Genomic DNA, 12,116 nt, shown 5'->3' with positions numbered 1-12,116 from the left:
TATTAAAAGTATTTTTCTATGGGAATGAAGTACATATAAATTGTAACAATGTGACTGTCTCAGTCTAAGTGTTTATTAAAGTTCCTTGGCTAATGCACTGATACAGTTTTTACTGACTATACAACATTGCTGCAAAAGTAAATGAAGTTTCTTAAACCTATTTTTTAATGCAAGTGGAAATTTGAAGCTTTCTTGACTAAACCTATGGTGCAAGGAGGGTGGCAGAAGCATCACACAACATGTATTAAACATGCTTTGTAAATTTACACCAGGACTTATTTAAGCCAGGTCGAACGGTAACTCTATTTCCTGACTTACCATCTAGCTTCCATTTAGAGACAATTTTCTGCATTAAATTTCAATTAAAATCACTTGTTCTGAAAGCAGTTTTTAAAAGATGACTGATTATTTGCTTGGAAACAACATCATCACAACAGTGTACATGAATTTCACCACCATAACCAACCTTAGGCCAGTGAAAGGAGGAAAGGAAACATTTCATGTTTTCAGAGTCTGTATTATGTAAACCTTTGGCTAATGTGTATGACCTTTCTACAAAACATAATCACTGAATAAACAGCTGCAAGACATAACCTCAGTTCAGCTGACTAGAGAAAGAAAATTTTTGCTTTCATTAGATCTCTATAGCTTCAACAGGATTGAATTAATGCAAATTAAAGTAGAACCTGGTTATCTTCAATGTATCTATCTGCCTGACAAGATAAAAAAAAAAAAGTCTGCCATTTTACGTCTAACATTAGAAGTCATTATTCAACTCTTCCCTACACAATTTTCATTTTGTAATGTCTCTTACCTTTCAACAAAGCACCTCAGTTTCTTAAACAGCCCATCAAATTAATGAATGATCTAAAGATCTGTCTCAGCTCTACTAATTCAAAGTATTTGTCTCCAAGAAGGCTAATCTCAACCCTTGAAAGTGAAGTACTTCAATCATAAATCCTAACTTTTCTCATGGGAAGAAAATATATTAATCCATATTTTTCCATATTTTCTTCTTTTTCATTACCAGTCTGACAATAGGAAATTGACTGCAAAAAGTTAGAACACAACAGCAATAGACAGATGTACAGTACCAGATGACACTGTTCACTGTTTGGTAATCTTTGCCAGAGGCTACCATTTGGCAAGAGCTATTACTGCCTATAAAAATAATTGTCCAACTGAATTTAGAGTTTCAGACCTCTAGTTAAGGCATTTATAGGGAAAACTAAAAGGATTAGATATGTCTAGCTAATCACTTGAATATGCAACATATTGCAATAACCTAGTTTACCACAGACTACTGGTAAACTAGTGTCCAATGCACACTATTTGCTGCCAGCTTATACTAGGGATTAAAATGGAGACCGAAGTTCTCCCTGCAACAAAACCCTGCCTTATGACCTTCATCTGTACAAGAAATTTTCCACAATCCTCTACACAATGCTTCCTTCCCCAAAATTCTGAATGTCTCCTTTTGCCTTGACTCCAATTAAAAAATTTTATTTTAAAGCTTTTGAACTACTAGCTATAGTCTATTCTGATGAGCACCATCTCCTTCCTTATACAGCTTTTCACCTTTTTTAATCTGTATCCATCTATAAACAGTAAATTCCTAGAGACAAGACTATTTCTAATGGACTATCTACCAGCAGCAAGTAACTTCTCAATCTACTCCTACTTCAACCAAAATTTCATAATTCATCAAATATACTTAATTTTACAAAACTATAAACCTACACGGATTTTTGGGGGGGGAAAAAAAAGGGGGGGAGGGCAGTGAAATAACAGAGAAAAATCGTATTAGAGCTCCCACTGAGCAAAAGACAGATAAAATAGAACACCTTTCTGTTCTGTTGACTGTCAACCACAAACGTAACATCCAACCACTCGGTCTGCCTACAGTCCCAAGTTTGCCACTGCATTCCTTCAGCCATGCAGCAGAGAGACAACAAACAAGTATTAGGGGGAAACCAGCTAAGGATAAATGGAAAAAGATGCACCAGAAAAGAAGAGATAAAACAGAGGACATGGATGGGGTCTGTGGGATATGGTTACAGTCCTTAAGGGCTAGGGGAGGAAGTGGGGGACAGTTACTATAGCATAGTTTTTCTCCTTCCAGCTTTCATCTCCTTCATTCTCCCTATCTCCCTTTTCCCTAAACCTGAACACCACTTGTAAATATTACGACTCGTCTGTTTGGCTGAGCTGTACATATCTAGGCAATTGAGTCTTCCCTATAAATTCCTTAACTGGAGATCTGAAACTCTAAATTCAGTTGGACAATGATTACTGGAAATGACATTGTTCTATGCACAGTCTGAGCTGCTGAACACCATGATCTCAAGGACAAGCAACCAGATTCAAGCCATCTGTCACAACGTTTGGCCATTCATTGGTCTTGGGCCAAGCCACCTGACGCAAAGAATAATCACCCTTTGAAATCGGCTACTATTACTAAATACGTCTCTGGAACTTACACTGTGAATCAGAAAGCAGATTTTTGAAGAATCCCTCTCCAAAAAATCTCACAGCAATGTCTGTATTTTAGGCCAGTTGCCAGCTTTTATGTTTTATTCCTAAAAACAAAAAATACAGTTCTGTTCTGGAATAATTTTTTTCTGTTTCTCAGGTCTACTTCTATTTCTAATATTGGATTGCTAGTTAAATGGCAATAGTCTGGGTACTTACTGTGAAAATAATGTCCTTGATCTAACAATGAACTTGAAAACATATTCCAGTGCTTTCAGAGTTCTTAGGATAGGTTCACATTGCTCTCCTCGGCTGGAGGTATCCAGGTAAGTCTTCAGAACAGTCATTAATTTCCTGAAGTGAAAAAACATTTTTAAAATAATCTTTTTTTTAAAAAATTAATTTCTCTGACTTGTTTGGCTATTCCAAATAAATGTTTATGCTTAGTCAAGCACACATAACAAAATGTACTGCATGTATTTTTGCATTTATGTTGCACAAATTCTATCGGTATAAACAAATGAGGAGCAAGTTCTTAACTGCACAAGCAAGAAAGCAATCTGAAATCTCAAAACAGCATTTTACACAATCCTGGAAGCACTTTTACAGAAGTTTATAACATACATGCACAAGGTAACATAAAATGTTACTTCTGCCTACCTACATTAAGCAGTGATTAAATACCACTACATGCTCTAAATTAACTGCATGTAAATAGTACAATATTCTGGTATACAGCAGTATCTGCTTAAAGTATTTATTTTATTTAACCACTTCCTTTCTTTGTATCCAAAGGTAATTTTTTGCTAAACACACAACCTGCTAAAAAAGTTCAAAAAGCTCATCTAAAAATCAGTCCCTTAATTTATCGTTACAGTTTCATCTTAAACAATTAAACCAATAATATAATCTTGATCTTAAGGTAGCCATAAGAAGAACTAAAATAAGGGTGGTTTGTTTTTTTTTTCTTACATCACTACAAAAATGGAAACCTACTATCCCCTACCCTGAACAAACAAAACCAACCAACCAAAACAACAAAAATCAAACTAGCACTTGCATGTTGATGAAACTTAAAAGTTCACGAACTGGACTGATGAAACATTAGTAAGTGATCACTATGCTATTTGGAACATACTTGCATGCAAATAATAGCTTCAAGAACTGCTTGCTACTGCACAGAAAATATGTACATATGTATAAGAGTGTATGTATATCTCTCTATCTGTGTAACTAATAGACACATTCTCAACCCCACTGCCCTAGCCTAACTCACATTTCAGGACCAAAATATCATGCTTTCATCCTCTCAGCCTTCTGGGCACATCCACTGTGTGTTTCCATTTACTCCTTTCTATAGCTTCTCTGAATTCACAGCTTTGTACTGAGTTGGAACAAAATTTATCCAACTTGTATGCAGGGGCAGTCCATTGAAGGTCCCTCAACTGTCAGTGTTAAGTCCTCTCAGAACTCTATAAAAGCTAGGTACAAGTGGATGACTAAATAGTAACTGAATAAATACCCAACAGTTTGGCCAAAATACCATATCATAATATGGTCATAATATGTCTGGGACACAGTATCTCCTTCCTAACTATGAGTTAGGCCACATACAGCTACTTGTTTATTTCATAAATGATTCTTGAAACAGAGTACATCTTCCATGATGTGCATGGAACCAACAATGCCAGGAAAACTCATGATTTGGGGAACAATCATAAACATTATTTTGCCACTGCCACTTCGATTAATTCATCAGAAACTCCCAGAAAGGTAAGTCTTAAAAATATTTTAAGCCAGTAAGGCTGTCCTGAGAGGTTCTGTACCCAACCATCTCCTCTTTCACAATAATATAAAGCATTAAATTACATATGCTTATCACATACGGAGTGACGTAGGATTAAAGAAGAGCATGTAGCTTGTGCTTGAGCTTTCTGAGCCCAGTAATGCTAACTTCAGCTTCCCTAGAATGTGAGAAAGGATTGATTGTGCACTCCTGCCTTTCAATTCTAGCAAACTCATGTTCTAATGCATGAACTGTGTGACATTTCCTGTTGAATTAGAACTGATGCAAATTCAGCACAGGACACTACAAGATATCCTCAGCTATTCCAAAAGTTCAGCTAAGGTCTTTCATCTATTATTCATATCCCAGATTAAAGTTCTGCTTCAATCTGCCATCCCATTAAGCTGCCAGAACAAGACTTCAGGTAAACAAGGAAAAAAAAAAACCCAACCACATCTATCCTGTTATAGCACTTCCCCAAGATCAGCACTAAGTGAAGATGTTATCTTTCTTCCTAATTCAAAGCAATTTTATCCTACCATCATTTGCAAAAACCTTTTTTAAATAAAGTAGGAATCCAGTATTAAATTTACTGCATAACATGTATCCACAATTTTTATTCTTTCCTATGAATCCATGTCTTCCCACCTGGGCATTATCTGGAAGCTCAACCCTCCCCCCCCCCAAAAAAAACCAAAAAAAACCCCAAAAAACACACCAAAAGCCTGTCCACCTGCCCACTGGCATGACCATGTAACAAATACTAAGACTCCAGTTCACAGCAGACCACATAACAAATACCAAAATTCCAGTTCATTGTGCTGAAACCCTCCTGATGCAACATCAGAATGTGAACTGCATATGAAGACTTGACAGTTCCCAAACCTTTTTTTTTCCCCGTGAGTCTGTTTGCTTAAAAGAATACACGGGAACCTATATAAATGGGTTAAGGCCATCCTCAAGTCCTCACTGAAGGCATTTCAGGTTAAGGCCAGGAATGTAAAGGGAGAGGCTTTACAGCAAAGTATCTTTTGACAAATTTGACAGGATACAGGTGAAGTGCTCAGACACAGCAAAATCCAGACAAGAGAAAATTAATGCCAAAGAATCATTTAACCCCGAATCAATTACTATCTGTTGATTAACTCTACTTATAACCTAAGTCTCTCTCACAGGCACGTTTGTTTCCAGATAAGCAAAGAGCATCATCAAAACAACAGTCACCATTAATTACATCAGAAAAGTCACAAACAGGATTTACTTTCTTTAACGTGATGGTGGAAGTTTAGGAAAAAGAGAGAGAAGAAGAGAGAACAAACTTACTTGTACGCCAATGTTGCACTAAAATGCTGTTGGATATATGCTTCCAAAACAGCGTTAAAATGTTGAAACTTACGGTCTGCAATGAGTCCTATGATATATATCTAAACAGACAGGGACATAATGAGCATTTTTCATAAAGTCACATTTTAAATCTAAATACTCGTCTTCTGAAATATTCCTGATAATGCACTATTTAAGAATTTTAAAGAAATTTGGTTTTCAGTAAAGCAGTAATATTCCATCTGTTCTGTAGAGATTTTTAGGGTAATTCCCTGAAATAAACAACTTCATAGCTCATTCAAAATTATAGGCTTCTTTACTTTCACAAATAAAATCCTTCGGTGCTGATTCTTACCAGTGCATCAAAGACAAGGATGTCATACTCATTACTGTGGGAATGTTCCATCATGATGTTAAACAGGGCATCCAGCGTATCTTGAAGAAACTATAGAACATCATGAAACGACAAACTGGCAACCAATTCAACTTGAAAATGTCACAAGTCAGTTTTCAGATAGTAGACTTGGTTTCTTTCAAGTTAGAATTTTAAAAGCATTCACTGAAACATCACTTAAAGTCAGAAAACATTTCCAAGGATTTAGGCTCTAGTTTCTTTAATTTTAAGAACCCACATCCTCAGACATATGAGCAATTAATAATACATGTTTAGCTTATAGAACAGCTAAAAATATAATATAAATGACATAACTATCTAAAACTGCATTCCTAGTTCCTTAGTGATACAGATTAGTAGTTGCTATTTTCACATATACACAATGATTAAAAACACACTTCATACTTCTGTGGTGTGATTCAAAGCCCACTTTAAATCAAAGGAAATTACCATTGTGGCTTGGGACCTAAATCTTTGATTGGTTAAAAAGATCTTTTTTGTTGTTGTTGTTGTTGTTTTAAAGTTCTCCCTCATCCTCTCCAGAAGGGCATCTAATGCTTATATATAAAGAGTAACACAAATATAACAGTCTGCCACTTTCCAAAATATTAACAAGTTTTTATTTATATTATACTTATTAAATTAACAAAGGACTTCATTGGGTACATAATGCCCTTCTTTTTTTTAATATCAACATGTAAAGTAATATTAAGAACTGTAAAGAAAGCAGTAGGAATTGCTTGTGATGTTTCAGAAAGACAAAAGCAAACAAACAGTTGAACAGAGGTTGTAGAAAACATTTTACCATTACTGCCTTCATATCCTATCAAGTTTTTAAATAAAATTTTCTCTCCATGCTCAAAATTAAAGTTTACCTGTGACACATACATAAGCACCTGACCAAAGCAGCAATGGCTCCAAATAATATTCTTCATATTGAATTCTCTATTCATGCACGAATTTTCCAGCAATATAAAACAATAGAAAGCAGAAAATGATCCTAATAAATTAATTACCAGTGGAAGCAGGCAGATTTGACTAGTAATCTTGCAAATCTCCACAGCCTAACAGGAGCCAATACCAGAGATGTTTGGGAGCAACAAGTATAAAACGATGGCTAACACTATGAAGAATCCTGTCCAGGTGCTTGCTTCCTTGCTCCCTCTGATGAAGAGCTTTCCTCATGTCTTTTGCAAACTATCCCTAACAAAGGCATTACACTGAATGACGCTTATAAAAGAAAGTTTAATTGACAGGCTTCTTTAAGTTCCTATGTTTATTGCAACTGACCCTCCAAGTTTCTTTTTCTTTTGAAACTATGTAGCATTTTTTCTGCCATGGTATGAAAGGACATTAAGAATAACTATTACTATAACAACTATATAAAGATATACCTTCACAACTTCCTCTCCATCCACAATCTTCAGTTTTTCCAGGTTCTCCTGAAGCAGCTCTGGCTTCATACGCCACTTCAAGAGACCTAGTAAGCCCACTAGTAGAAAATAAATGGACAGACGTTAAAAAACTTATTATTTGTGCAAATGTCTTCTTTCTAAAACTTCTACCTGTTTAGAAGATACATACCATTCTGAGTTAACTTTGTAGAGCAAACAAGAGTTGAAATATAAAATGCATCTCGTGAGCTTACTGAAAGCCCCCCTACAATACTTGAGTTCCTGACTATGGTTGCTCCTTTATTTTCCATATGTTGACGTGTAGAAGGTAATGTCAAATAAGCACTAGCATCCTCCATTTTTTTACTGTCCCCCTGAAAAACAACATCCTGTTTATTACGTATTTCACACCAGTGGATTTAAAATTAGACTTATTTTTTAATTTCTACACAAGTAAACAAAAAGCTATGTTTCTATGGATTTAAACACATGCACTAAAGGATAAGGAATACCCAAGTCCCAGCATGGCTCATACAGGTAAACCAAGAGTCAACGTTAGTCAGCAAACAAGTCTGCAATGAACATGTAGAGAAAATGCTACACTGAAATTATAACTGTATGTGTTTTAAGGTGCAGTAAGGAACTATGAGGAGTGACGTTACTGGCAGAGTAAAAGCAAGAGCCGATTTCTCATTAAAATGTCAATAGCTATGGAACACAGTAGACTATTGAGCATCAGCTTGAAGACTGTACACAGGACAGACAACATGGTTATGTTGTCTGCATGCAATTTAAGAATCAAAAATGGGACTGAATAGGGAAAGAATAGCAGCACTATTTTGGTATGCCCACTGTAACTTAATACCTGGACCTTTAACATAAAAGGTCAGTACATGGTAAGATCATAATTTTAATTAGACAACATGCTGCAGTAACTAAGTGACACAGATATTAGAGAATTTATGCCTTTCAGTAGAATGAACAGTACAAAAACAGGGAACCAACAGGTATTTTTCCCTGCTGTACTTCATCAAGTTGCATGCCACAACCCTCACGGATTTTTTTTCTGTCTCAAATTTTGATTCATACTCCAGACAGGAAAGCAGTTTTTAGACAAAGACAATACAATCATACTCCTTACTGTTTATAGAATATAATTTTTCTTTAACAAAGCTACTCAAGAAAATTTCCCCAATGAGTTTATGAGCTCTGTCATTTAAAGCTACAACACCATGACAGAACTGACTCAGTTGCAGACCCTTAGTCTACAATCGTGCATAAACAAGGAGTTACAAAAAACATAATCTAGAATGATTTTCTAAATTTTGGGGGTTGTATCTGATTCAGTAACTGTAGGTGTGCAGTCTTTACTTCCTATCTAACAAGAAGGTTAAAAATCCACTATAAGGCGACCTACGCAGACAAAAGGCAAAATCCTTATGCAGCAAAACAGACAGCGTTACTAACTTCTATGATTATATCAAGCTTCCCAAATAATTACTTCTCAGAATTTCTGGAACCAGATGTGAACCTTAATTCCCCTTTTTTGAGACAAGTTAGATAGACAATGGGGAAAAGACTTGAAATTTTGATCCAAAAGTCTCTCAAAAAGATTCAATGCCTGAAGGCAGGGAAAATAAAGTACACTGTTTAAACTTTGTAGTTTTCAGATTACTTATTTTGAGAGGCCAGATGTACAACTGTTAAAAACACTTACAGCTTACAATTACTGTTTTTAATACTAGAATAGGCAAACATATGTCAGAAAATCTATTTCTTCCAAACATAGCATTTCTCATCTATGCTGCCACTTACGGAAAAATTACCGGGTTGATGCAGCAATGAATTAGATGGAATTTCATAACCAGCATTAACCACACAGTCATACAATGTGATAATTATTTTCCTTCTGGTCTAAGTATTTATCAATGCTGGTATCAATGAAGAGAAGATAAATAACTATACACTGCCATTAATCTTTGTTGGACTACCTAAACAACTTCATTTAGTTGTATGCCTCTCACTTGCCACTAATGTTACAGCCAACTAGTCTACTGAAAAGAGCAATAAGAATACCTAAAGTAAAATTTCTTCTGTAGTGGAAGTGATTTCTGGTTCTTAGTTCCTGCTAGACACTATTCTCCAAGGGACAAAAAAACCCAACCACATAAAAACCAACAAAAAACAAATCTTGAAACACCTGTTACCTGCTTCAGTTCACAAAGTCAAAAACACTACTTGTGTCCAATCAGGACTAGCCAAAACTACTCTTCATCCAAAATCAAATTCCTAAAACTTTCACTTTTTTACCTGAGTAACTACACAGAGCAGTTTCAAGCAACCAATTCCCTATGAATACATTCCCTGGATTATTCATGTGGCAAAGATTCTAAATGAATCAAAACAACACTCTTGCCCCCGATTCAGCTAGACAAGTAGACACAGGTACGCATCCAAGTGCTGAGCTTTAGCATGACTTCCTCTATACTACAGAAGGCCAAAAGCACGAACTTCAGTAAAAGTAGCAGGAATAGTAACCATCTCTCATTGTGCTTAGATAACGCCTCTCTTTAATTAAAATTTAGAGTAACGTTTACTGACCATGTTCTGGAACAAGTTACATCTCTTTTTGTTCAAAAGAAAAACATAATATTTATCTTTAATAGAATAATAAAATTAATCTACTATTAAGAAAATAAACAATGCAGTCAAAGACAACAGTGTAAAAAAAAAAAAGTGTCTCGTAGGGGAAAGAAAGGAAAAAAATTGATCCAATACCTTTAGGACTAACAAATCGTGGATGCCGTCTTGAAGAGTTGTTCCATCCTCCTTCATTAGTCTTATGTAGGCCATTGCAAAATTCTTTTCTCCTTTATCTTTAGCTGCAAAGCAAAATATTTTCAGTCAGCTATCCATCAATGAATTAAAATTCACTAAAGTAAAAATTCCCTACTTACACTCTTGAGATGACCTGTGTCTGAACGTGAAGCGCAGGTGTATCCTTTGCATATCTTCAATAGGGACTGCTACCTTTTGTAAAATCAGATAATAATCAATAGTTATGGGCGACAAGGGCGGAAGGTGGTTTCACATGTAATAAGCTCCTATTTTAGAATAAATAAGCACCACTTCTGCTGGCTCCCTAATGCTTTTCACATACCATTTAAAACTATTACGCCTGATCACAGTAGCAGAAGGGGTGGCTGATAAGCAATCATCTGTTAGACTTTGCTCAAAGTCTAACACAACCAAAGAAATAAAGCACTGAACCCAGTGAGTTAAAGCACACAGGTGCTTGTACGCTAGAAAATAAGTATATTGCAGTCTTATTATTTACCTTGTTAACCATATAGAATTACGCAACAACTCTGCACTATGAAATTTCCACATTTGATATACATGAATTGACAACCAATTTAACAAACAGGTGAAAAAGGTATGAAAATTCTAGTGAAATAAGTTAAGTACATTTTTGTGATTAAATTCAGTTTCAAAGCCTTGAGTAGAATCCCAGGAACTCATGAGTGCTTTATTCTTGAAGCAGCATACCTACTTGTAACAAATAATGCAACAAAAAAGGTCAACTGCATAAGAAAAAGCACATTTTTTTATATTATCAAGTTTATAATTCTAAAACCTTAAAGACTTATATTCCTTTGTGTTCATTCACAACTTCCCTTTACAAATCTGTGTGACACTCCTCCCCATTAACTACATTCTTCAAAAGGATCTACTGTTAATGATTCAGTATAAAAGTCTGAATTACAGAACAATTTTAAAAAGAAACTAGTATAGTAAGCAAAACACAGCATAGGTCAATGTTTTCAAAACAACCAATAAGCTTCTATTTCAAACCACGCTTCCATTCCCTCCCTTTCCTGCCCAACCTCAGCAACACTCCTTAGTGTAGGAATTGCAGGCTTGTCATACATGACATCATCTTCAATAGTTGTCTTCAAAAAAAAAAAAAAAATGCTTGCCAGCAAGCCTGAGATGTGCTTTGTAAGAATTACTTCTGGAAGCTTCTAAGTCTTTTCCAACCAAAGACATTAAAGCCAGATTAGATAATTATTGGTGTGTGTCTAAAAAAATTCAAGACAGTTTTTTCTCTCTAAAATTGCAGTATTTGGGGTGAGGGTGGGTGGGTTTTGTTTTGTGGTTTGGGGGCTTTTTTTTTTTTTTTTTTTAAATCATGCAATTGAAGGTCCTCATCTCCATTGTTTCACCACAATAGAACAAATGTGGTATTTCGTTTCTGGTAAGCCATGTTAGGACATACGGTTGTCTGAGATGACCTCATTTGTTTTGCTAGACAAAATCTTAACATCGTTTTCCAGGCCAAATTTTAAGCCTCAGTAATCATACCTCTCTAATAACTGATGTATGACTAAAGCCCCACCCTTCTAGCTGTATTCTGGACCAAGTTATTTTTTAGAAAAAGCTGATGCTGTGCAACTTTTCTGCGTGAGATACCAAGAAACAAAAAAGCAAGTGAAAAGTATCTACACCATACCTTTAAAGTTTCCATCCAACGCGGCTGTTTGACTTGATAGTAAAGAACTGATCTGTATTCACTCACGGGTTTGTCCCCCGCTCCCAAGCAAACGGCGTTCTTCAGAAAGAAGGAAGAAGCAGTGCTTAGCGGCTCATTAGTTTCTGTAAATTTTTTATGACTTGAACAAAACCAAACCAAGAAGCAAGGCACCGAAGGGGGGCCCCCCCCGCCGCGGGCAGCAGCTTTACCTCA

The 12,116-nt window shown here is 35.8% G+C and overlaps 1 protein-coding gene across 1 annotated transcript in view; it reads right to left on the bottom strand.

Annotated features, from left to right (window-relative positions):
- Window positions 1–12,116, bottom strand: part of DOCK2 (dedicator of cytokinesis 2) — a 211,433-nt gene that overhangs the window by 168,059 nt on the left and 31,258 nt on the right. The window contains exons 15-22 of the mRNA XM_010579143.1: window positions 11,883–11,981; window positions 10,327–10,399; window positions 10,148–10,251; window positions 7,560–7,743; window positions 7,370–7,467; window positions 5,937–6,026; window positions 5,582–5,682; window positions 2,692–2,826 (exon numbers count right to left, since the gene is read on the bottom strand). Of these exons, the coding sequence (XP_010577445.1) occupies window positions 2,692–2,826; window positions 5,582–5,682; window positions 5,937–6,026; window positions 7,370–7,467; window positions 7,560–7,743; window positions 10,148–10,251; window positions 10,327–10,399; window positions 11,883–11,981 (884 nt within the window). The remainder of the gene's footprint in view (window positions 1–2,691; window positions 2,827–5,581; window positions 5,683–5,936; window positions 6,027–7,369; window positions 7,468–7,559; window positions 7,744–10,147; window positions 10,252–10,326; window positions 10,400–11,882; window positions 11,982–12,116) is intronic.

This window comes from Haliaeetus leucocephalus, unplaced genomic scaffold (genome assembly GCF_000737465.1).
Source record: "Haliaeetus leucocephalus isolate CR32 unplaced genomic scaffold, Haliaeetus_leucocephalus-4.0 Scaffold656, whole genome shotgun sequence".
Taxonomy (NCBI): Eukaryota; Metazoa; Chordata; class Aves; order Accipitriformes; family Accipitridae; genus Haliaeetus; species Haliaeetus leucocephalus.
Note: the sequence above shows the minus strand (reverse complement) of the source record. Positions and strands in the feature narration are given on the sequence as shown.